The 27,205-nt window shown below is 39.3% G+C and overlaps 1 protein-coding gene across 1 annotated transcript; it reads left to right on the top strand.

The window, feature by feature from the left end:
• Window positions 1-24,819: 24,819 nt before the first annotated feature.
• Window positions 24,820-26,257, top strand: LOC112181381 (receptor-like protein kinase ANXUR2). Its single transcript, XM_024319752.2, has one exon. It carries the CDS (start codon window positions 24,978-24,980, stop codon window positions 26,154-26,156), a length of 1,179 nt encoding a protein of 392 aa, XP_024175520.1. The 5' UTR covers window positions 24,820-24,977; the 3' UTR covers window positions 26,157-26,257.
• Window positions 26,258-27,205: the final 948 nt, after the last annotated feature.

The following is a 27,205-nucleotide window of genomic DNA, read 5'->3' as shown; positions in this document are numbered from 1 at the left end:
TACTTTAACGGACAGCTAACGGAAGTACTATATTTGGTGACAAAGCAATATTTGAGGTACCATTTGGGATAAAAAAAATTTATAGGTACCAAAAAATACATTTCACAATAGTCCAGTTACCATTTGGAGTTTTAAACCTTTGTCATGAGTCAAATTCACAATCTTCCACTTACAAAGGAAGACTTATGTCACTTTTTGTTTGAAAAGAAAGAGTTTTTACTTCAACAGTGTCTGAACTCTTCGAGGACTTTTGAAATGATACCTGAACTTTCAAAGTTATCAATGTGATACCTGAACTCATTTTTTCGTATCAACGTCGTACCTGCGGTCAATTTCCGTCACAGAGCCGTTAACTATGACCACGTGCCCAACACATGAGGCACTTAATGAGGTTAAAAGACTAATTTACCCTCAAAAGTATATACTTCAACAATGTCTGAACTCTTCGAGGACTTTTGAAATGATACCTGAACTTTTAAAGTTATCAATGTGATACCTGAACTCATTTTTTCGAATCAATGTTGTACCTGCGGTAGATTTCCGTCACAGAACCGTTAACTATGACCACGTGCCAGGCACGTGAGGAGCAAAATAAGGGTAAAAATGACATTTCCCACTTCCTTTAGTTCTTCACATGTCCCGTCGTACCTTCAGTTCTTCTTCTCCATTTCTATTTCCTTTTTCATCTGCAAAATGCAATCAGATGGGATGATGACATTTCCTAGCAAAATGCAAAACCCAAAGAAAAACTTGAATCCAATTCTCTGATGGACAGATACCATCGGGGACTCCATCTCGTCGGAGTTCTCCAAGCACAACTTGCTCGATGGCTTTGCTTCTCTGAATTTATTGCAGGGCGGAGCGGTGTAGACGGTTTCAAGACTCTTGGCCTCCAGATCTGAGACTTTGAATTTATCTGAGATTTTAGACAGAGGGATCAGAGAGAGAGAGAGAGAGAAGGTAAGATCTGATTTGCGGCCATGGCTTCCAATCGGAGGGGACAAATCAGAGGGAAGAAGACATCGAAAAAGAAAAACAAGAAAGAAAAAAAGAAAGAAAGAAAGAAAGCAAAAAAAACAATAAAAAACAATACTTTTGAGGGTAAATTAGTCTTCTAACCTCATTAAGTGCCTCACGTGCTAGGCACGAGGTCATAGTTAACGATTCTGTAACGGAAATCTACCGCAAGTACGACGTTGATACGAAAAAATGAGTCAAGATATCACATTGATAACTTTGAAAGTTCAGGTATCATTTCAAAAGTTCTCGAAGAGTTCATACACTGTTGAACTAAAAAACCCCGTAAAGAACTAAAGGAAGTGGGAAGGTCATTTTTACCCTTATTTTGTGTCTCACGTGCTGGGCACGTGGTCATAGTTAACGGTTCTGTGACGGAAATCGACCGCAGGTACGACGTTGATACGAAAAATGAGTTCAGGTATCACATTGATAACTTTGAAAGTTCAGGTATCATTTCAAAAGTCCTCGAAGCGTTTAGACATGGTTAAAGTAAAAAACCCGAAAAGAAAAGTTCATTGAATTAGAGATTGAAATCCCTTAAGAGGGCATCCCAATGGGTGATTTGGTGCTTAAATGCAACTTAAGCTCAATAAGGGCATGGTCATGAAAGAATTGAGAAGTATTTAGACTTGAAATTATCGTACCATGGGGATTGAAAAGCTAATTGCAACCCTTGGTTGTGCGGATTACTAAGTCACTAACAATTTAACAAATAAACCTAAAAAAATAGCACCAAGCTATTTACATGCTCGGCTCGGAACTACCAAGCCTAAAATGGGTCAAGAGAACCACAAGTGAATGCGGAGCTCACAACCAAGTGGTATAGACAAGGGAAGTGGTTTGTGAAAATTGATTTTGATTGCGAAAAATAAAATTTACAATTGAAAAATAAAATTGCAACTAAAAATTAAGATAACTAAATAAAATTGCAACTAAAAATTAAGATAATATAAACTAATCAAGAAATGGAAATTAGGTCACTAGGGTATTCTCCTACCAAATTTAATGCACAAATATATTCCGACAATGGTCATTCAATTCATAATAGCATTAAAAAAACCGTACCCAAGGCTTTTCAAGGCTCATGGGTCATTAGATTCCTTAAAGAGTATTCCTACTCCGGATCAAGAGTCGTAGAAACTCAATTGGGACAATCTAGAACCTTGTTAGGGCCTCTAGTAGCACCAAAAGGTGAAGAGTCCTAGAATCAAGGTTCCCCAGCTAGCCAATATGGCAATTGAAATTGGTATTGTAACTAACTATGTTCTAAACTAATGTCCTAGCCATAAATTAGAGAAGTGATTAGGTCCCCTAATTTGTTCTGGACATGCTCATCTACATATTCAAGAGTTAATCAAGCTCCTAAGCATGCATCTAAGCCAAATATTATAGAATAGCTAGAACATATGCCAAACGAACAATTCTCAGATTCCCCCCTAGGGTGAACGAGCATATTCACCCCATTGTCGATTAACATATTTTTACTTAATAAATTTATAATCCAATGGTCCATATCTTAAATTAGCCTTTAAAGATCATCTCTATAAAAAATCAATCGAATCGGAAATCGTTTAAATATCTAATTAAATCAAACAAATGGATAATTCTAACAACACTTGCTACTATTATGATGAACCGTCCATATATTTTATAGAAATGAATAACTAAATGGTCTTCAATTTTGATTTATTTTTTACAGAGCTAGTCTTTATATTACGTTATACAACATGAATGGTTGGATTAGAAAATTATAACGTCATTATGTGTTAATCGCAAGTGAGGGTGAATATGTTCATTCACCCAAGGGGTGAACCTAAGAATTGTCCATGCCAAACACGAAATTGAAAACCATTAAATCAAAACATATTTATTACATTAAATCCATGCTAGGGCTCAAACCCTAGCTTCCTAAATAGACTACTCACAATCCATCAACAAATCAACAACAATATACATCAATTAAAGAGGTAAAGGTGAAGAGGAGTGGGAAGTAATAAGAACAAGTCACAAATTGCTATGGAGCAATTATGACAAGCCTTGATTTATGACTTCTCACTTTACCCAATCTCAAATTTTGAAGCCCCTTGATGCTCTTTGAAAATTCCTTGAAAGATTGATGAAGATTTGATGGTGGAGTGAGTGAAAATTGAAAGTGAATAGAAAGAAGTGGGTGTGGTGGTATGGTTCTCGGTGGGTTAGAGAAGAGAGAAGAGGGATGGGGTCTTAGAGGTGGTGTGCGGTGTTGTAGGGTAGAAGAATGGAAAAATAGGTCGTGGTCTCTGTGTTTATTCGTGAGCAAGGATTGAAAAATCGATAATATCCTTGAAATTTTCTCGATATTTCCGTTTTTTTAGGGTCTCGATATATCTTTGACTTACTAAGAGAATATCTCAAAATTTCGCGATATTTCTAGAAATATTGGAAATTTTCACGAAATTCCTGATATTCTCTTAAATTCCGAAATTTTTGTCACCTCTCGAGATATGTGGGTTGGTCAGAAAGTATTTTGACTAAAATTGAAGCCAAATTTTGACGAGGTTGGGGTTCGAACCTAATACCTCATGAAAACTAGCCATTATCCTTATCCAATCCGACTAGACTGTATAACATCTAAAGAGGAAAACTTTAAAAATTTATAGGGTCATGTATCACGCTTTGAGTCTTTTCTCTCCATGATTATAAATCTTCTGATTATCTAATTTGCTAACTAGTAAACATTTGGCTCCATTAAAAAAAAGAAGCTTTTCTATGTATTTCTATGGACCATTTTCTACTTCTTTTCCTGTTTGTTTGAAGACCGATATTCATTTTAACATATCTATTTAATTGTAAAATATTATTATAATTGATAATTAACTCTCATCTCCTATTTAAGTCATTTTGAGATTTCTCATGTAGAATTTTATTTATTTGTCTTGTCAGTATATCATATTATAATATAAATTACTATAATTATTATACAATTAAGTTTATCAAACACTTTTTTTGAAATACTATAGATAACAGATCATGAAATTTATTAATGATTTCCATGTTACTTTCTAAATTTCCATCAATTTTTTTTTTAAATTTACTTAAATCGAAATTTCCTAGAAATTTTTACCAAAATTTCTAATTTTTAGACTATTAATATTATCTCGATATTCGATATTTTAGTTATTGTTTGTGAGAGAGAGGAGAGACTGACTTATTGTGGATGATCATTTCGTGAGAAAGAAGAAAGGACAATTAAGGTGTGTGGCTGCTAATGTTGAGATGGGATGGACTGCCACGTGGCAGAATGTGAATGGACAAGGATAGAAGAACAAAAAGAATGAAAAGGAAAAAGGAAATTGGAAGAAAAGCACAGAGCACGCGCCACACCCATAGCAACATGCTTTTAATTAAACATTTTGTTTTAATTAATAGTTCTCCACAATCTTTTTTCTTTCTTTCATTTTCTTCCTTCATCTTCTCTATGTTGACGTTGATCAAAGTTGACTACATCTATAATTTTGTCATTTTCTCGTAAACTTCATTTTGCTCTAATTTCTCCGTTTTACTTTGTTTCTGTAATTCCGTTTATTTCCTACATAATAAATAAAATATATTAATTACATAATAATTAACTTGAGAATTAGCTTAGTTATAGTATTTTAGATATAATTACACACATAGAAATGCATGTAATCAATGGGAAGCATACAAAGACTAGAAACGTCTAGGTGTTAGTGCTAAAATAGAACAAACTAGAAGATGTACTACATCAATCGATTGTTCTTGGACAATAAAACTCTGCTCTGAAACTTTTCTAGAAATACTACCAAATTCATAAGGTAAATCCTCATCATCCTCAAGATAATTACCAACAACGGAACCATTGTCATGACCTTGAAAATTGTAGACCCAACAATCAGCATTTGATATCCAGGCATGCAGAAGATCAGCAGACCAATCAAACCTAAATTCGACCTAGCATAAAGGATACTACTCGCTAATGCACGCAATTGTGGTACTCACAGTGTGACTATACTGAGACTTTTTATAGAATCTAGAAAGGCTTAATCCACCTGAAAATAAACGCGGAACACTGACAGGGATAATCCAATATAACATAGAGTCAGGCAAAGGGTCACTCGGGTCCCAAATCTAGACCCATGGGAAAGTTTGGCCCAACATATTGGTGTAAGCCCAACACCAGCCCACTTGGAAAACCTAGATTACTCTGGGCACCCAACGCTCTGCCATCTCCGATCTCGACAATGATTGCAACAAAATCAGCCACCAAATTAAAGCCTAGCTGTCACCATGTAAGGAAGCAGAAGCCAGTCTTGCTTGATATCTATGTCGCTGCCCGAACCAGATCCAAGTGAATCCCAGCAGAAGCAATCCCCATCGTGCCTACACCCAATCTCTCTTCCACCAATTGCTGACTATAATCGGAATGGCACCAATCAAAGTACCAGCTGGAGCCCATGACCTCAGACAGCCCCAGACCTGAAGCAATAGAGCAAAGAAAACCCAGCCTATCAGATCACTGACCACCGTTGGAAGAAAGTTCTGTTGAAAGATGAGCGGCATATAGCCTTGGTGGGGAAAGCTCGTGTGCTTGAGCAGACGCTGGAGAGGAGGCACATGAAGCCTCCAGAGAAGCCACCTAACAGCGACGACACTAGGGTTTAGAACAAAAGAAAAGCTCTCGCTCTCTTCCATCCAATTTTGTTAGACTTATATCACTAGACCAAATGATACTGGTTAAATAGTATCTTTTTTTATTGTCAATTAATTAGTATTTTATTACATCTTTTTCACTTTCTATACTTTATTTATATTAGTTCCTTTTGAATTTATTATGGTTTTGGGACCTGAGTAGTAAACAACTAGCAAATTGACCCGCGCAATGCTGCTTGTTTTTTTTTTTTTCCAAGTTTCACAGACTATGATGTGTTTTGTTGTTAATAATAGATTAGCAACAAATGAGATACAACAAACAATAAATTTTTTTCATGATTTGTATAAATTTACAAATACAAAACATAATTATTCTCCCATAAAAAAAAATAAAAAATAAAAAACCTGAAAGGATATGGTCATATGGCAAAATCGTAAAAAAAGAAAAAAAAAATAGAAGCTGGGGGTAAAACCGTATTTTCAGTGAACAATGCTATGAACAGTGTTGCTCTAGCGACTTTAGTATATGCATAATCAAAAACAAAACTGACTGATTGATGACTTTAATCTATGTAAACAAAGCAAATGGTTCCAATTTGACATATTGATTGAAGATGTAGAATTGTCAAAAGTCGTTGGATTTCGAAACTATACGATAATTCAGTATTGGGAAGTGCTACATATAGGCACATATCATGTCTCAGAATTCTTAGACTCATGTCAATGCGCGACATGTGGACACCTTATTTCTTTAAGTTAATTCTTAAAAGTACTTAAATGTATGTTTTTTTTTTTTTTTGAGAATTACTTAAATGTATTTTTAGTCCATATACCGGAAGACAAACAACACCCCTAAAACATCGAAATCCAGATCAATTGAAAGGCAACCACAACAAAAACACCAGATCAATTGAAAACCAACCACAACAAAAACACCCAGTAAAAACCAAAAAACATAGATATCAATAAAACACCACTTTCGATGAGATACCTCTTCTCCACTTTTTTCAATCCCAACAATGCAATATCTCCTATCGTCTTCATCTGTCCAATCTTTTCCATTTAAAAACATCACTCTCAAAATAAGAACACCATCGCATAAGAACATCATCAAAGCATGGGCAACTGTAATTGACGAAAGTGCCAGGGCAAAACCGTCAGTTCATTTCCGGCCAAGATGGACAGTGCCACACCCGATGTATGTATAACTAGAAGAGAATCATCCCTGCAATCATCATCACACTAATAAAAAAGAAACAAGTTGCTATTATCCATTTCCAATTTTTTGATAAGAACAGACTAAAGAATAACAAGGAAATTAGGTGGAAGCTGATATTCCCAACCTCTATCACCACTAATCTTAAGACCAAAGTTTGCTTCGTGAAATACCTGAATGAATCTGATTGATGTAAGGGCACGTCACTACAAGAAATCTGGGCTTTTACCGCCTGCAATTTATGGTGTGCTCTGAATGCGTGCAGTAAAAGACTCTCCTTATTAGTCATTTACGGAGTCCTTTGAATGCGCGCCATAAAAGACTCTCCCTTGTTGATCTTTCACGGCGTGCTTTGAATGAGCGCCGTAAAAGATTTTTCCTTATTGGTCTTTCATGGCATGCTTTTATTGCGTGTCGTAAATGTTACTATACATTTACGGCGTTCTATTATAATGTTCTGTAAATAAGGTGGGGAAGCATTATAAATGTGCCTAAATTTTGAGATCCCGCTCACATTTTTTTCGCTAAATTCTAAGAGCATCTTTAGCAATGCTAGCCATTTTTTAGTTAAATTTTAGCCAAAATAGCTAAAAAGTCATTTTAGCTAGCCACTTTAGAAATATGTCTGCATCAATGCTCTCTATTTTAGTTAGTTTTGAATTTATTTTATTTTTTAAATAAAGATTAAATAGTTTAAATGCATTTATAAACTACATAAAATAACTTGAAAGGAATGTTTTAAATTATAGAGAGCCTCATCTCGCTCTCTATATTTAGGAGCGAGATAGCTAAAAGTTATAATAGAGAGCCACTTAGGAGTCTGGTGCAGCTACTAAAATAGATAAAAAGTTAAACATGCTCTCCAAAATAGCTAAGGAGCCATAATAGAGAGTCTGCTAAAGATGCTCTAATCTCCCACCCAATCTCTTACTAAAATAAAGCCAAACAAATGCCGGACTCTATCAGCTATTGACAGGACCCGCCCCGGATTTCACCCTGAAATCTGGAGCGGCCCTGCGGGGCCCACCTTAGTGATAACTCTACCGAGAACTGGTCGAGTCACCCCTAAAGTGGACTACCCAAAACAGTAACCCACAATAGATCAGAGCCAAACAAAGAAGTGCGGAAGCTATTCGTCAACTATGCCTCGAACCACTTACGCACGACCTCAACTAATAACGCCTGCAAACTGGGCATTAGAAACCGAAAGGCCCAGGGGAAAGTAGATGAAAAACGTTAGCGTGAGTGGACAAAAATAAACAAATTAACAAGAAAAAGATTTCATACTTTCCCACATTTATTTCTTAAAAAAATTCCCGATGCATGCAACATTTATAAAACGTATGTCTTTAAAACTCGGAGTCTCGTGAAAACATACCAGTCCCCGCTGGCTAAAAGAATCGGACTAGCCCCGCTAGTCAAGTAACAAATAGTAGAATATGGGGAAGGGACGTCACCATACGGGTAAAGGAGCCCCTTAGGCTCAACCTACCCTCGACTACCACTCACACATAGATTGTGTGAGGAGGAGAACTAATAACCTTGACTGCCACCCACGTGAGGAGGAGAATAAATCACCTCGACTGCCACTCACAAACACAAAGTAAGTGAGGAGGAGAATAAGCTACCTCAACTGCCACTCACAAATGCAAAGTAAGTGAGGAGGAGACCTAATCGAATGACCCGAGTATGGTGAGGAAATCATTCAAAATCCATAAAATCCGAAAGGCTTTCCCAATATCTCACGAGAAAACAAATAAATATTCCAATGACGTGACCCCGCACGCCAAATACTCTCAAATTCAGAACCAAACCCGGAAATTAGTACGAGCCCAAATTCCTTCGGAAAAATCTCATTTCCAATAATATTCCAGAATATCTCTAACTTGACTACTAAATATAATATGTAATCCAAAAATCATCTCGGTAAAATAAGTCGTCGAAAAATCTCGTAAATCATATTTCCAAATAATAATCATATATTCCAAAACCAATTCCGAAAGTCATACCGAAATAAATCATAATTAAATTCCAAAAATCAATTCATATGCTCGGAAAGTGATACGTTAATTAAATAGAACGTACTTTAGTAAATAAATGCATGCATCACTTATTTAAAAAAAACAAAAGTCCACTCACAGTACTATTGGGCGACCACGCAAACGAGTTCCTTCATCGAGCAATAGCTCGGTAGGTCGTCCTGTACACAATTATGTTTCCGTAAACGGCAATCCGATAAAATAAATACGAACCTAAACGAAACTCGAAAAATCCCTATCTCCATTACTTCTCAAATTCCACCCAAATCTCTTCCACAACACTACTTCCTCAATTTATATATTCCACAATGAAAACGAGGGAAATCTGACGGCCTGATTTCCCACAATTCCATCACAAAACTCCAAACTTCGGAAATTCACAAACAATTCCAAACTCCTCCAAAATTCACCAAACTTCACATACAAGCTCTACAACAATATACAATTAAATGGGCTAAAAACTGAAATTAAAACACTGCCATATAAGTCTCCACGCGCCACCAACAGTGGCAGCGCGTGGGCCCCACGCGCCGGCGGCCACCACCTCCGATGGCCACCAAACTCCGGAACTAGCATCTACACAACAAGCCCAACCAACTTCCCAACTACAACATCATCCAATTTTACCTCGAAGTGGTCGAATCAAGCTGGTGAAGAAAAGCTCGAAACTTCAAGAACCCTAAAAAATGGAAAATTGTCAATTCGATATCTACACTGCAAATTGGATTGAACTACCTTAGGGGAAATGATCACCATAAAAAACCGAACCTTCGATGCTAACCTGGTGGCCGGAGGTGGCCGGAATGGCCGGAAATCGGCGAAACCCCAAAACTGCAACCGGAGCAAACCTAGCTTTGATCCGAGCTTTTCCGGCCAAATCGTCGAAAACTAAGGGCACCAGCGTGACCAGGGGGAGGAGGCGACCCTGTGGTGGCCGGCTTTCTGCCGGGTGATGGCCGGACGGCGGCCAATCGAAGGGAAGAAGAAGGATCCGAAAGGGAAAGAAGAGAGGTCGGGGGAGAGGAGAGAGAAGGTAGATTTCCGGAAATGGAAATCTACCACAGTAACTTTCTATATATATAGAAAGTTACCATGAACAGTAACATTCACATTTTCACTTATAACTTTCGCATACGAGCTCCGATTTTTACGTACCACATATGCACGCGCTCGGTTTAACGTTCTCTACAACTTTCATGAAGAACATTTTCTCAAATTTTGACCCGAACAAAAAGTCAACTTTTAGGGCCACTAAAAGTATTGAAACAAAGTAAAAAGTGAAAGTAATTGTCGTTTACCGTCCAAATGACTAGTAAACTGGTAAATTGAGGTACGGGACGTTACAGCTATCCTTTCCACTCTCATATCTCTCCCCCTTTTTCTCTTAATCCTTGCTCAAACTAATCCAATCATCCAGTCGTCTGGGTGAATACCTCTCTCTCTCCCAAACATCAGATCTAAGGTGAATCGACAAGAAAATCTGATTTTGCTTTTGGCTCCTTAGTAAGGTAGCACAAGAAGGGTGAGTCCATCACCATGGTCCCCTACTTGGATTCGGCAGGAGTAGACATAGCCTTGCCGCGATGGTCATGCACAGTAACCCCTTATTCTCCGACATTCAGTTCCTCAATTTCTAGTGTTTCTCTAATTTTCCAATATTTCCCTTATCGACTCTTCATTTGTTGTGTTCATGGCGTTGAGATCGGGTGGCTGGAAGCTCTCATTCGCGATTTTGAGCAGAAAAGCTCCCCTAAAGAAAAAGAAGCCGGACTCTTCCATCGATCCAACTCAGATCCAATCCAATAGAGCCACGACACCGCCGACTATCCCAAGCCCGCCGTCTGGTGCGTGAGGCCAATGTCAAGGAGGAGAGTGGCGTGGAGCGGCAGCGGCTCCGATGGCGAAGCTGAACGACAATTTGGTTATGAAATTGCAGAGCGCGGAGTCATTAGATTGGCAGCGCGTCATGCCCGAAGATCCGAATTGTGAGTCTTCTTACTCATACAATGTGTGTATCTTTAATTTTTGTTCCATACTAGTTCGTCAAATATATATTTTTTGTTTTGTTTTGGTTTAGATATGTTTTCAGTGGATAAGTCTCCATTGAAGTACTCATGGAAGAGATGTCTAATGGGAATTCATTACGGAGCACTACAACCCTTGGCAATGAGAAAGAAAGAGAGAGGGTTTATGATACTATCTTTATCTTACCTTGGAGATGTGAATTGGTAATCTCAGCAGCTACGACCCCATTAGGAAAAAATGTGTGTATGAAACTTTGATTTCAGAGTGTGACCAATGACCAAAATTTTGTTGCAGCTGATAGATGTTGGCCTTTTCATGTGTTTTGATTCGTTTCTCCCGCTGTTGACTATCATGCCAACAAAAATTTTGATTACCCTGTGGAGGCTTATGCATACAAGGTTACTTTTTCTTGCTTCATTTAGTCTTTCGATCAAAATTGGGTGCTTTCGAGCTTGAACCACTGCTATGAATTCAATTGTCACTGCTGTGCTGTTGGGCCTGTTTCGTGGTTAAATGACAATAATTGTGAAATTTGCAACAAAACCTAACCATACTTGTGGCAGGCAGTTAAGAGGCCATCTGCAGTAGAGCTGTTTGATTTTGGGTGTTTTACAATAATGGCTTGTGGAGTTATTCTTCTGCAGCAAACAGGTTAGGAAGAACTTAATACGTGCTTTTTCCAAAATAATAGTCTTAAATATTCATGTAGTATCTAACTAAAGCCAGTTCGCCGGAATTCTTAGAATGTAGTAACTGGTCTTTTTATCTATTCATTGGGTTGTTTCATATATCAGTTTTTTTTTTTAAGGGTTTGGAAGCCAGCCTAGCTGGGAGGCTCAGCCCCACGCCCGGTTCCATTTATTATAGATAAATGAGGCAACGGAGAGGACATAAAACCTGACCCCGTGCCATACAAAGAGAGCAAAGGAATGAGAGGTTCAAAGTTTGTACAACTTGGAACTCTCAAAAAGAGCCCAAACAAAAATATTGATCTAAGAGACTCGATAAGTAGTACGTGAATTATAATCATGACTATACTGAGTACTAATGAACGAAGGAAGCGAAGCCCACCAGACAGATCCTTCATTTAAAGCGCCATAGTTAGCTAGCGCATCTGTAACACTATTGCCTTCTCTATATATATGGGAAACATGAAAAGTAAGTTGGCTAGCTTGAAGCAAACAATTGTACCATCGAGTTCTAAGTCTCCAAGGGATAAGACTAGGGGCACGGAAATAGTGTAGTACAAGCATTGAGTCTGTTTCCAACCATATGTGAGTCCAACGCCTAACCCCAGCCACTTGAATGGCTTCAATAACAGCAAGCACCTCAACATCAATAGCACTAGGAACATCAACTCTGGCTGAGAAAGCACCAATAAAAGTTCCATCTGCATTCCTAAAAATACCTCTATATCTAGCCCTAGTAGTGCCTCTAAAGGACCCATCTGTGTTCACTTTCAGCCAATGATCCGGTGGAGCCAACCATGTCACAGGTTTAAAAGACTGCGCACTGCACCTCAAATGTGATATTTCCAGCAATAGAAAAATTAGAAGAGCAGAAGCAGAATTTGTATAAGGCTTAAAAACTAGGTGGGTAGCTTCCTTTAGAACCAAAATGAAACGCTATGTAAAGCGCCCCAAATTAAAAACACTACCATTATGTCTGATGCTATTACGTTCATTCCAAATAAACCAAAGCAGGCTGCAGACAACCAGCCTCCGCAACAGCTTCGAAGCAGGAGACAGGCGCTAAAGCAAAGCAGCCGAAAACAAGAAGTCCAGGTCTGGTTCCTGCCAAGGAGGGAGACGAAAAAGAGAAAAAACCCAAGCCCAAATCTCTTTGATAACAGCACATTCCAAGAATAAATGCGCAAGGGTTTCAGTGCTTACTAGGCAAAAGGAGCACCGTGAGCAAAGATGCACTCCAATTTTTTGCAGAAAACTGTCAGTCTTTGCTCGCCTATTAAAAACATGCCATGCAACCAGGCTCTTCCTTGGCTGAATTGACTCGTGCCAGATTAGTCAGCCAGATTAGTTTTCCCCAATCAACAGTCTCACCATGTGGAGATAAAAACATGTAGGCCTCTTTAGCAGTTAATGTTCCAGAGGTACTGTGAAGCCAGACTGCTTTATCTGGTAGATCATCTAAGGGGATAGCAGTGTCCAGGACCATTGCCGATGCTTCCTTGAAAAAAGAAGAGAAGATAGGAGGTAACACCCATTCTTTATCAACAATAAACTTACTTACTTGATCATTGAGAAAAGGCCAAAACTCTGGCCCCAGATTGTACATTGTGCATAAAGAAACACCCAACCAGTTATCTTTCCAAAAAGACACATTTTCTCCATCACCAATCAGCCACTGAACATTAGAAATAATATAGGGCCATAGCTTCTTCAAACCTGTCCAGACTGATGATTTTTTGTAAGAAGAGCATGGAGTCAACCCTGCTATCAAGAATCTACTCTTTAGAAAGCTAGCAGATGGAGATAAACCTTCCATGACCTCCCAACAACGCTTAAGCAAAAGAGATTTATTTAAATGAAATAGATTCTTTAACCCAAGACCTCCCTGATCAATTGGTGAGCAGCACTTAGACCAAGCTATAAGGTTTGAACCCTTTTTTAACGGGTCACATGTCCAGAAAAAATTTCGCATCCAGCCTTGAACCTGAAGAAGCAAAGAATTAGGCCACTCATACACCTGGAAACTATAGATAAGAAGACTTTGAATGGTGGCAGAAATAAGTTGAAGCCTCGCTACTTGAGAGAGTTGAAGGCCTTTCCAAGAAGAAAGCTTACACCTAATCTTATCAGCAATTGTTCTGAAATAAACTGCTTTAGGTTGACCTTTAAACACTGGCACACCCAGATAGTTGAAGGGCAAAGTACCCTCACGACACCCAAGTAAGCGCTGGATAATAACTTTTCTAGACCGTGCATGCTTACCAATAAAAACAGAAGACTTTGCTTTGTTAATAGTTTGGCCAGAGTTAAGTTCATACTCATCTAGAAACCGCATTAAGGCACGAATATCACGGGAACTCCCCTGCATGAAAATCATAACATCATCTGCAAACAGAACATGTGAGGGGGGAGTTACTTTACCTGGACAAGCCAACCGAGTAATTTTTCCTCTGTCAACCAAATTGCTCAAACCTCGACTAAGTACCTCCTCTGCAATGCAAAACAAGAGCGGAGACAGAGGATCACCTTGCCTTACACCCCTAGAACAAGTGAAAAAACCACATTCCTATCCATTCACCAACACAAATAGATAAGCAGATCTCAGAATGCCATGAACCCAATTAATAAAAATAAGGTCGAAGCCAAAAGACTTGAGAACCCTGAACAAAAAATCCCAATCCAAGGTATCAAAAGCCTTACTGATATCTAATTTTAAAGCAATATTACCCCCTTTGCAGTGGTTGTCTAACATATTTATACATTCAGAGGTTAGAACAATAGGATCCGCTATAGACCTCCCTGTGATGAAAGCGCTTTGATGTGGGGAGATGATTCTAGCTGCAACTGGAGAGAAACGTGTGGAAATAATTTTGGTAATGATTTTGAAAGCAAAATTAGCAAGTGCAATAGGCTTGAAATCAGTAACACAATCAGCTTCTGGCTTCTTTGGAATCAAGATTATTGCATTTGAGTTAAAGTGTGGTAGAACGAACCCAGTAGTGAAGAAGCTCTGAACTGCAGAAACTACATCAGAAGCAACAACACTCCAACACTTTTTGAAAAACAGCCGCTGTACCCATCTGGCCCTGGCTCACTTAACTCATCCATGGAGAAAACAGCAGCATGTACTTCCTCCGAAGATGGCAGAGAAGTAAGAGCAGTATTCTCTGAGGCCGTTACCAAACTTGGGATTACTCTTTCTACAAGGCCAGTGTCCTCAAGATTATCATCTTTGGTGAAAGCCGTATGAAAATAATTAACAATATGACCAGTAATCAACTCATGAGTTTGCAATAGCGTGCCACCAACACGCAAGGAAACCAAAGACTTGTGTAGCCTACGGATTTTAACCGTATTATGGAGGAAGGAGGTGTTCCTATCTCCCTTACGTAGCCATCTGATTCTAGCTTTGTCTCTAAGGAATGTATCTTGCATTGCCAAAGCTCGTTGAAATTGCACATGAGCCTGTGCCTCTCTCTGTATCCGGTCTTCGGAAGGGCCCAAGAAGGAAATCTCATGCTGAACCATGTCTAGTGTAGCCTCAGAGGAATTAACTGATTGATGTACTGTTGTCAATTTTAATTTAGTACTCGCAAGTGCACGATTCAATTGTAGGATAGATGTGCAAGCACAAGGTCATTCCCCCAAGGATTGATTGAAACAATTTTGCAATGACAAGTGTGCTTTACTTAAGTGAAACCAACTGATTTTTTATGATGTGATTGAGGTTTAATTAAAGAAAGGAAAACTGAAATTAAAAACAAGAATGAGCAATGAGATTTAAACTCTAAAGAAAGCAGATTATGAAGATGCTAAAGCATTGAATCCACCACCTAATACTTCTATCCGATTCTCTAGTTGATAACCATTGAATTCCTAGATATCATGCTAAAGATTTCCGTACATAAGCCTTATTGATCCCAGACATATGCCAAGTTCTTCTAACCTATGAATTCCAACCTATTGATCATGTATAGAACTCAAGTAGCCAAACTATAATTCACTCCACTTAATGATCAGGTTCAAGCAAACATGTTCAACTCCATTAAGCACAAAAGAACTAGGAAATCATGCAAACAAGAATACCGACTATGATCAAGCACTTGTATTCTTAATTCACAACTCTTTAATCACAAGATTGATTTATCTTTTGGCACCCTAGAAAACATCTACTCATTGATCAAGCATCATATTTTCCAACCAAATAACTCATAAACAAAACCTAGGTCTTATTGATCCCAAGCAAAGATTTTGAATAAAAGTTCTATTGAAACTGTGATTAAGAGTTTAACATAGAAATCCAGAAATTCAATAGCAAACCAACTAAATAAGTAGAATAGTCATACTAGGGGCTTCATCTCAGCCCTAGCTTAGAAGTTTAGCAATCCATAACTATGAAAAACATGACTAGAATCAAAGAAAACATGAAACAAACAATGGAAGAATTGAGGAACTCGGAACCAGTGATGGTGAGAGCTTTTTTTCTTCTCCTTGTTCTCTGCTGAATATGCTGTGTCTTGTGTCTCTAGACGTCCTAGGTTTTCTGCCGAATATCTTCCTTTTCAATTCCTACTTGACTTGGGCTTCTTAGGTTTTGTAGTCCAACTTGGAGTGGCTTTCTTCTCTCCAAAGAAACGCAGGGTTATTAAAGTCAATGCAAGAAACTACTCCAAATATGTAAGACACGTTCAGTCTTATCCCGTCAAAGTGCTAAGAGCCATGGACTTGGGCTTCACAAATCAGATTCCGAAAAGATATGCAAAATCCGTCAGAATCTGCCTTCCCAAACTAGGTTCACTTAAATCAACATAACTTCCTCCTGAAGAATGCGAATCCACTTCCATAAAATTCCTCAGAAAGCTAACATCCGTATCTTTCCAATGGTATAAGGCTCGCCTGCTAGTTCCTCGTGAGAAGGTACAGTTTAATACTTGAAGTTGACGCAAAACAGAGACAATTCTGGAAAACCAGGATGGCCAGCATCCTTTCAATCCTGCATGACTCTAAGCTCCAAATCTTTGTTTTCTCCAATTTAACCTACAAAACACAAACACAAAGTAAATGACTCAAAAATGACAAGAACCAAGCCTAGAATCCTACATTTAAGGGTATAAAAATGTATGAAGTTATGAGTTATCATGTACATTCCCAAAAGTATTTACATTCCAACCTTTGAGCATATTTTTCAATGCCCGGAGTTTTGAGGAAAGCACAAACATCGGGCATCCCACAAAATTAAGAGCGGACCAGAAGTTACTAACCGTACTATGGAAATCAGCTTAATATATTACATGATTCGTGGTCAAGGAACAATCAAATTGTATGTGGTGTACAATGTGTTGGAGGTAATTGAGATTTTGAACCTATGATCTAATTTGGGGTTTGTGTGCATTTGATTTGTATCATTTTATGCTATATTCTTTTGCAATTTGTCTATTTCTTGCTTGTTGTTGTGGAATGTGCTTCAATCGAAGTTGATGTACTCGAATCAGAGTACTTGAATAATAGGTCGCTTGCTAGACATAGTAGTTTGGTTATGAAGTTTGCAGTTTTCTGTCTAGGAATTAGGGAAGTTTGTAATCCAAGACCTTAGGAACATTCTTAATTTTTTAACTCTAGCAATGTTCAACTAAAAAAAAACCCCTTGGATTACATTAATATTTGTAGCAAATATGTCCGGAAATTTGAGGTTTTGATAGTACTAGTCTCTCAGTGTCTTAGTTATCAAAGAGCTTTACCTTGGTCTCATAGGAAAAGCAACCGAGTGTACTGACTAGACTAGCAACTTGCTGTTTGATTCTTTGTACGTACTATACCACTGTCATTCCAGCTTATGTTCTGCAATCTTTGGCTTTATTTCTTAGCTTTTTCTGTGGTTGCGGTGTGACAATATGTTGTTCTTGTTGTTTAGATTGGAGTAACCATTTTGTGTCGAAGAGAAATTACCATGTCCCAAGGATGATCGTTGGACTAAGCCTCTAAATGATAGTATCTTAGAAGACACAACACATCTGTTATATGGTATGATATATTGTGATGGCATTGGGCATTTGTTATGCATCAATGGACTTATAGGAGGTTCTAAGCATCTTCACAGCAGGGAGATCATGGTTCTTTGGGATCAGATTTGCACAGATCTTCGAACCAGGTAATGGAAACACTTTATTTCTTAATGGACATTGATTTATCCTTCTTTTCTGTTTTTTTTTCTTGTTTGAGTATTCCTGTTTGCTAATCTTAATTAAATTGTTATTTTAGCAGTTACTATCAAAGAGCTTGATTACTACACATATCCAATGATCACAATACACTCATTGTGATTTGAATGATAAGCCTCCCTCTATAAAGATTGTCAGCAATACAGACCATAAAAACATAGGCAAAGTATATGGGCAAAGTTTCTTGATGCGAGTTAGAATTCGGTACCATGGGAACGGAAGCTGATGTTCCAGAAGCTATATGTATATGCTATCCTTGAATGAATATATTACTCCAAGTCAAATAGTTTTTCATGTGATTTTTCTGTGTACCAGATGATAGTTAATAGGATAAAGTGATGTTATAGTATGTTTGAAGTTTTTGTCTTATGATCAGTTTAGTATAGGATCATTTGATCTGCTGATTCTGCTCTAATATGAACTCCTATTTGATATTAGGGAGATGCATATTAAGAAGAGTAAGTGGGAGTAGTGATTCACCAAATGCTTCAGCAGTTCCATGTACTTGGAGAAGGGTAAATCCAAACTTGTACTAAATTTCAGTTGCTCATTTTTTTGCATTTATTGGTAGTTAAAATCTATAAAAATTGAATATGAAGTTCAGTTTATTGAATGTGAACTTGTACTACATAAGATCTTTGAATCTGATATAGTTGAAATACTTGTTCACCATTTTTTCTTTACAGGATGATCTTGTTGCCAGCTTTACCTTCAACCCTTTGCTGAAAGCACGGATAAATGAATGACTTTAGTGGTGTGATACTAAGTCTTACAGATTTGATTTTGTTCTCGTCTTATCTAGTTAAGTGTAAGAGATATATGTAGTGGCATCTGTTAGGGATGAAAATTTTATGAAGTGTTTCTTTTACATTCAGCTTCTTATATATATGATATGAGGGTAATATGAATATGACATTTGAGCAATTTAATTTTTTTTGTTTGAAAAGTCCTCATTTATGGCTCGCAGAGTACACCTTACATAGGAATTCAGTCACTCTTTTACGGCGTGCAGGGGTATGCCTTAAATAGGAGGTCTTTTACGGCGTGCAATGTGGGCCGTAAATGATCTCAGTCACATTTGTGGAACCATTTTACGGTGCGTTAATTGTTCTTTTATGACTCATTTTTGCACGCTGTAAAAGACATGTGGTCTTTTACGGCGCGAGCTTTTATAGCGTCGTGGGCCGTAAAATACCACTGTTAATGTATGTGACCGAGGGGTCTAATTAACGATAAATAAAGAGAAAGAGAGAGAGACACACACACACACACACAAGAAGTATAGTGGTTCGTCTCCTGCCTTAGCGGGAGACTACGTCCACTTGAAAGCTTAACTATGTGTGTTGAGCCTTGCGGCCCAAGAGGATTACATGAGATGTAATGGGATGTTGAGTAAGTGGGAAGGAGTCTCCTTTTATAGGGAGGGAGGCTCCTTCCTTTACATGTTTTCCAATATGGGATAAGAAACCACTGTTCTAGTCTAGAAAGCCATATTGTGGAGGCATGTTGGCAAGGCCGGGAAGGTGGCTTCCCGGCGAGGTATTGGCCGCTTCCAACTACCGTGGCGTAGCTTGGACATCAGGCTACGGGATGCATGTCTTGGTTGGGCCCCACCATGGCTTGTGGGCCCCCTAAGAAGGTGTTACTTATGCTTGGTGAGATAGCAAATTAGTCATGCTAGTGAGAGGTATCTACAAGTCCCCGAAGTCCCCAAGTAAGAGGAGCTTCTTGGTTGGAGAGTTATAAACATGATGTCATCAAGCATAAGTAACACTCGAGAGGCGTCCAGCCCCTACAAGTCCCTGAACTCGGTAAGCAAGAAGGGACTCGTTAACCTGTAAAGACAAAAAATGCGCATATGTAGAATGCTTGTTGTATTGGGAAACGTATGTTAGTTGCATTGATATGCATTGACATATGTGAATGTACGAGGTGCATGATACATATTGATGTATACATGAGAATGCCGTTGAGTATGATCATATATGACGTATAGGCTCGAGAACGCATACGGTTGTTTGAGCATACCAAGAATGAGTATACGGATTGCATATGATGCGCGTGGTGCTTGCGAGAGAACGAACGTGGTCAAGTTGACGAGGTTACGCTCGGTGTAAGTTGCATGAGTGCCCTGAAGGCAAGCATTTGTAATTCGTGAATGATGAATATGCGAACGCTTGTGTTTGTTTGGTTTTTCGCTCGTATTAATGGAACGCGAAAAGAATTCAATTTGTTGCAAAGGACGAATGGTAGAAGAATTCAATGTTCCATTAATGTGTATTATGTCAAGGGGATGTGAGTGTAAAACTTGGGAATGCCGGAAGGTAAGAGCGTGAAAACTCGGGGGTGCCATGAAGGCATGAACGGGAAGCTCGGGGGTGCCGTGAAGGCATGAGCGGGAAGCTCGGGGTTTCAGTGAAGGGGTGAGCGGAAAGCTCGGGGGTGCCGAGAACGCATGAGCGGGAAGCTTGGGGGTGCCGCGAAGGAGTGAGCGGGAAGCTCGGGGTTGCCGCGAAGGCGTGAGAGGAAGCTTGTGAGCGGGAAACTCGGGAGCGTGGAGCTCGGGGGTGCCTCGAAGGCATGAGTGTTAAAGCTCGTGAGCGCGGAGCTGGGGGTGCCGTTGAGGCATGAGCGTTAAAGCTTGTGAGGACGGAGCTCGGGAGTGCCGCAGATGCATGAGCGTTAGAGCTCGTGAAAGGGGAGCTAGGGAGTGCCACGAAGGCGTGAGCGCGGAGCTCGGGGGTTCCACGGAGGCGGTGGGCGTTAGGTAGGTAACCTAATCTTTGATACTCAAGTGTCGGGGGTTAACTGCCAGATCAATGGCTGCCGCGGGCTGTGTTAACCGGTCCCTTTACTCTTTCCTAGAGGAGAAAAGTTTGACTGTAATGCCGCGTAGCGGTCATCGTCATTATGAGGTGTTGCCTTACCGCTTGGCTGTTGGTCGTAAACCATAGACCAATGGAGTCTAGACCTGTTTAGGTCTATTTCCCATGGGGAGGGTTTGACAACATATGGTGGCCAAGTGGCAGACAAAGTATTTACACAGTGTACATGTAAATCTTGCTAATTGTATGAACAACAAATAAGCATGACATAGTTTGTTTAAGCAAGTGTCACATGTTTGTTTAAGCAAGTGTCACATGTTTATTTAATTGAGTTGCAATTAAATAGAAGCATGCATATTTGTATAGCATGTACTTGTAGTAAAGTTGCTAATAACATTTTTTTATTGTTGTGAACATGCTTAAGGATCACGAAGACATGTAAATGCATATCAAGTGTGATATATTGTAGGCATGCTTAGAAGTAGTAAAAGCATGGCATTGGCATGGCACTAGCTCAAATTGAAAGAGCAAAGGAAGATATAGTCACTTATCTTATGCCGATTTCGAGCGAGTAGGAGTTGGAATTGATGTAAGTGCCCAAATTATGTTGGAGTTGTCCTAGCCTCTCTAGCAGAGGAATATGTCGCCACAGGACTCGCTAGCGGAAAATGTCGCCGCCGGTCTCACTAGCCTCGTTCGCGGAATATGTCGCCGCCGAACACGATAGCGGAAGATGTCGCCGGCGGACTTGCTAGAGGAAGATGTGGCCACCGGACACGCTAGCCTCACTGGAGGAATATGCCGCAGCGGACTCGCTAGCGGAAGATGTTGCTGCCGGACACGCTAGGCTCACAGGAGGAATATGCAGCCGCGGACTCGCTAGCGGAAGATGTTTCAGCCGGACACGCTAGGCTCATTGGAGGAATATGTCACCGCGGACTCGCTAGCAGAAGATGTCGCCGCCGGACACGCTAGGCTCACTGGAGGAATATGTCGCCGCGGGACTCACTAGTGGAAAATGTCGCCGCCAGACTCGCTAGGCTCACGAATGGAATATGCCGCTGCGGACTCTCTAGCGGAAGATGTCGCCGCCAGACATGCTAGGCTCACTAGAGGAATATGTCACCGCGGACTCGCTAGCGGAAGATGTAGCCGCCGAACACGCTAGCCTCACTGGAGGAATATGTGGTCGCCGGACTCGCTAGAGGAAAATTTCGCCGCCGGACTCGATAGCGGAAAATGTCGCCGCCGAACACGGTAGCCTTGTTGGAGGAATATGTTGCTGCAGGACTTGCTAGCGGAAAATGTCACCTCCGGACTCGCTAGCAGAAGATGTCGCCGCAGGACACGCTAGCCTCATTGGATTAATATGTCGCCGCCGGACACACTAGCTAGCGGAAGATGTTGCCGCTGGACTCTCTAGCGGACCAAAAGTTCACGGTACGTGACGAAGCCTTTGTGTTGGCTTCCCACAGATGGCGCCAATGTTAATGTATGTGACCGAAGGGTCTAATTAACGATAAATAAAAGGGCTAAATACTGATTACTACCCTGTAGTTTGGGTCCAAAATCAATTCAGTCCCTGAACTTCTAATTTCATCAAAAACACCCCTGTACTTTCAATTTTGATATAATAGGTCCAATTTGTTAGTTTTCCAATAATTGAAGTTATTTAACTTGTTAACGTGGCTCATATATGGCCTATGTTTTATGATGTGGTGTCGAGGTGGTCTGCATAGTCAATTTAGGAGTGAGTCCTACTATAAAATAAATAGTTTTTTAACACATAATCCAACTATAACTTGAACTCATAACAGAATATTAACGAATTGGACCTATTAGATCAAAATTGAAAGTGAAGGGGTGTTTTTGATGAAATTAGAAGTCCAGTGACTGAATTGATTTTGGACCTAAACCACAAGGTAGTAACTAGTATTTAGCCCTAAATAAAAAGGGAGAGAGAGAGAGACACACACACACACACAAGAAGTATAGTGGTTCGTCTCTCGCCTTAGCGGGAGACTAGGTCCACTTGAAAGCTTAACTATGTGTGTTGAGCCTTGCGGCCCAAGAGGATTACATGAGATGTAATGGGATGTTGAGTAAGTGGGAATGAGTCTCCTTTTATAGGGGAGGCTCCTTCCTCTACATGTTTTCCAATGTGGGATAAGAAACCACTATTCTAGTCTAGAAAGCCATATTGTGGAGGCATATTGGCAAGGCCGGGAAGGTGGCTTCCCTGCGAGGTATTGGCCGCTTCCGACTACCGTGGTGTAGCTCGGACATCGAGCTACGGGATGCATGTCTCGGTTGGGCCCTACCATAGCTTGTGGGCCCCCTAAGAAGGTGTTACTTATTCTTGGTGAGATAGCAAATTAGTCATGCTAGTGAGAGGTATCTATAACCATTTTTGGTGTAGTGCGTTTACTTTCTTGGAATGGGAGGGAATGATTACGGGGTAAAACTATTCCTACATTTACTAACACATAAAGGAATCAGAATGATTCCAAACACATAAAGGAATCAGAATGATTCCGGGTAAAAGTATTCCTAGGTTTACTAACACCTGAAGGATTCAGAATGAGTGTAGGTCCCACCTCTTTATAAAGAATTGATTCATGAATACTCAGGAATTTGAGGATTTGATTACGAAGGGGGAGATGGGTTTAGGAATCAACTCATTCGGAATCAATATCGATTCCTTTATTCTCCCATTCCAGTTGTCTCTGATTCATGATTATTTTCCATTCCAAATAAGTAAACGTGCCATAAAAGTATTGGTAATCCGTTTATTATCCATTTCCAATAAGTCCATTGAATCTTTAAAAAAAAAAAAAAACACTGATTCTCAGTCTCTTTTTCATTGTTACTTTATTGTTTTACAAAGCCTTAACAAATCTAAGGTTCTAATTCGTCCATGGATATAATCTTAGATTTTCAGTTTGGCTCTCTCTTTTTTCCTGCATGCTAAGGTTGGGATCTCAATCTCTTAAATCAATGAGACAAAATTCTGTGAAGAGAAAAATTGAAACTCGTGTTTTTTCCTTTTCGTTTAGACTAGCCCCTTAAAATGTGCTCCGCACATGTCAATTGGCTTTTATTTTTATTTTTTTAAATTAAAATCAAATACAGCAGTTTCTCTCCTGATTTTGAGGAAGTTTCTCTTTTTTTCATGGGAGGTAATTGCAATATTTTGAAATATGATATAGTCAATTAACTATCTTATCTTTATATAGAAATAATTTATTTATTAATATCTATATTATGTGAGGACATATATAGTAGTTCAAAAATTTAACTATTCTCTGAAGAAATTGATTTGGATTTTTGGGTTGACAGAAGATCTCTCTCGTACTGTGGCCATCCAGACTTTCCAACACCACCGCATCGACCTAGATTGCGTGTCAATGTATCCAGATATAACACTCTGATCTAATCCTCTCTGCCTATGTTACCCATCATCAGTGACAGGATCCTTCCTCTGGTTGCTCTCTCTTATTTTTCTTTACTTGGAACAATTCAAACGATGATGGTTATATATATTTATTTTTATTTTTGAACAAAATCGCGGGTCTATTTAGACGGCACCATATATGGATTGAGGATGGGATTTTTCTTGTTGTCAAAGAAAAGAAATTTGAATTCACACCTGATGGCCCGATTGGAAAATAATCTTCTCGTTTAATTGTGTCGTTTGTGTGGAATTAATGATCCGATGCTGTGGAGTTGTGGAATTTCAGATAGGTAACTGTCCTGAATTTTGTTTCACTGAACGATGCCATGGATTTTGTTGTCTTTTCATTTTTCTCTGGTCAAAACTTGGTAGGGTTCGATCTCCCTCATATCTTGCTGCTTTCAGCGTCGTTACTTACGACAAAAGCTTATTAAAAATCTTTTCTCAAGTAGTTTTCAGTGGTTCGCCTTCATCTAGAAAATTGAATAAACAAACAATAGGCTGAAACATGCAGCTGCGAAGGCGGGATGGTCCAATCTGGTGTGCGTGATATTTTTCTGCAATTGGGGGTTGTTAGAGACTTAGAGGTTGCTTGTTTCATTTAATTATTATTGTATGTGTCAGTAGATGTTAGTATATATCAACTCACATATCATCGATCAAACCAGAATAAAGAAAAACAATTCAATTCAAATACATCTGTATATTGTCTGGCTGTCCAATCTTTTTTCTCTGTGTTCTTGGATTAACTATTAATTCAGGAGTTTATTTAATTTGGCTAGCCATGTTTGGATTCTAATCATTGGATCCTCAAGATCGTAGATTCATCAACCCATCAAGTATGGGGTTTCTTCCTTCTGAGACTCAAGTCTCGCGTTTCTTCTTTCCATGGAAGAAAACAAAACCAAAAAAACTCCAAAACTGGCCATTCACCGAAGGAAAATGCATTCGATTTTCACTAAATGAGATCAGAACAGCGACCAACGACTTCAACTTGCGTCTCGGCAGTGGCGCCTTCTGCGACGTTTACAAAGGGCATATTATTACCGACGGAACCGACATGGATGTTGTAATCAAGTGCCTTAAAAAAGATAATCAGATACAGCCAGAGTCTGCGTTTGAGACAGAGATATTGTTGTTCTGCCAGTTGCGCCATCCTAACCTAGTTTCATTCATTGGATTTTGCGAAGAAGGAGATGACCGTATGCTAGTTTATGAGTTCCTTGACAATGGTCCCTTGTCTAATCATCTCTTCGGCAAGACTGCCGGAGATCCACTCTCCTGGAAGAAACGGCTGGATATCTGCATCGGGGCCGCGCGTGGTGTACATTACCTCCACACAGGGATTAAGCATGCCATTATCCACAGAGACCTGAAAAGTTTCAACATTCTATTGGACAAAGACTTGGTGCCCAAGCTTTCTGCCTTGGGGCTGTCCAAATTGGGCGGTACTAATGTGAAAAATAAACTCGACAAAGCTCCATCAAGGAAGACGGGTACACTAGGGTATGCAGATCCGGAGTATCTGGAATCGGGAAACGTTACGCAAAAATCTGATGTCTTTGCTTTTGGAGTGGTGTTATTTGAAGTCTTGTGTGTTAGAAGTTCAGCAAAGTTTAAAGAATGCATGGATGGGACTTCACTCTTTGATATCATTGATCCATACTTGAAGGGCGAAATAGCTCCAGACTGTTTGAGAAAATTTGTGGACATTGCCGAGAGATGTGTGCGTCGAACGGGAGCCCAGCGACCAACAATGGGTGAAGTGGAGGTAGAACTTGAGGATGCATTGGAGCTGCAGGAAAAGTCGGATTCTAGCAAAAACTTGGAGACAAGCACCTCTATTGCTCCTGCCCATCATAACTATACCTACGACGGGATGACATTTCGGACCATCAAGGATATTTTTTTCTGGTTTGCGGAAGACAGTCTTTCAAATAATTTTACCACTTGCCTGTCTGAAAACAATACTACCGTATTTTCTGACAAGTCCACGACCAATATGAAAAAGAAAAAATGATACATTTGTTGTAAATTCTTATTAGTTATGTTGTTATAATGTAAATTCTAATTTCTATATAAAGGAGCCTAATGAGAATGAAACACACATCTACTTTCTTCCACCTATTCTGTATTTATTCTCTTTACTTTATAACGCAATATCAGCTTGTTCCGCTATATTCAATTTTTTAAATATTTTATATAACTCTATGATAATCAAATAATGTACGTGGTTGAGATTACCCATATATTTATAGTGTCTTTGTAGGTACCGTGTAAATTATTAATCCGATCCGTCGTCATTTCGACATTCAACATAACGGTCAACCCTTTGTTGGTTCCGAGAATGAAGAGTCTTTTGTCGCTGCTATTTAATTAACCCTCGTAACAGGGTCAGGTTTGATCTGTTTTCACCAACAAATACAGTTTGCAAGTTAGAGCGGTGTTGATATAATTGTGGTGACAGTATAATTTTCTACATACAAATAGTATCATATAATTTTAGTTGAAAAATAGCTTAAAAAGAATATAGCATTCTGTACATTAATCAGTTTATCAAGGGGTGGGAGTGTTCATGAAACTACCTCCTCATGTACGAGTTCCTCATGGGGTCCCTCATCAGCATAGCTATCTAGCATTGGTGACTTGGTCAATTTTTTTAGTGGGTCTTGATTGCTTCTCCCATGTTCGCCAAACAAATCCTCATCCATGTGCTCCACAATAGTTATAACAACGGTTCGACTCAACAGGTTATGAGTCTTATTGGCCTTTGAACTCACAATTCCCACAACCTCAGAAATAATTTTCTCAATGCAATCACCATTCAATATTTCAAGAATCGCACGTTCTAAGTTAAATACATGTAATCTTAAATCCTCCAGCTTGGGTTCCATGCAATCAACTGTGTATGCCATGTGAGCAAATTTGATGAACCCGACATTAATTGTATAGAACCTAAGTATATATTCATATATGATTTAGATTTGAATTCAAATGTCAAGTATAAGTTAAGGACTTAAGAAAATCATTTTGGTCCAACTTATCACATCTGTTAGAATTTGAAATTCA

Source organism: Rosa chinensis, unplaced genomic scaffold (genome assembly GCF_002994745.2).
Source record: "Rosa chinensis cultivar Old Blush unplaced genomic scaffold, RchiOBHm-V2 RchiOBHmChr0c37, whole genome shotgun sequence".
NCBI lineage: Eukaryota > Viridiplantae > Streptophyta > Magnoliopsida > Rosales > Rosaceae > Rosa > Rosa chinensis.
This window is presented reverse-complemented; position numbering and strand designations above follow the sequence as displayed.

Bases quoted from the DNA above. Each gene is read 5' to 3' on its own strand.
- LOC112181381 (XM_024319752.2), top strand. From the start codon at position 24,978: ATGGGGTTTCTTCCTTCTGAGACTCAAGTCTCGCGTTTCTTCTTTCCA.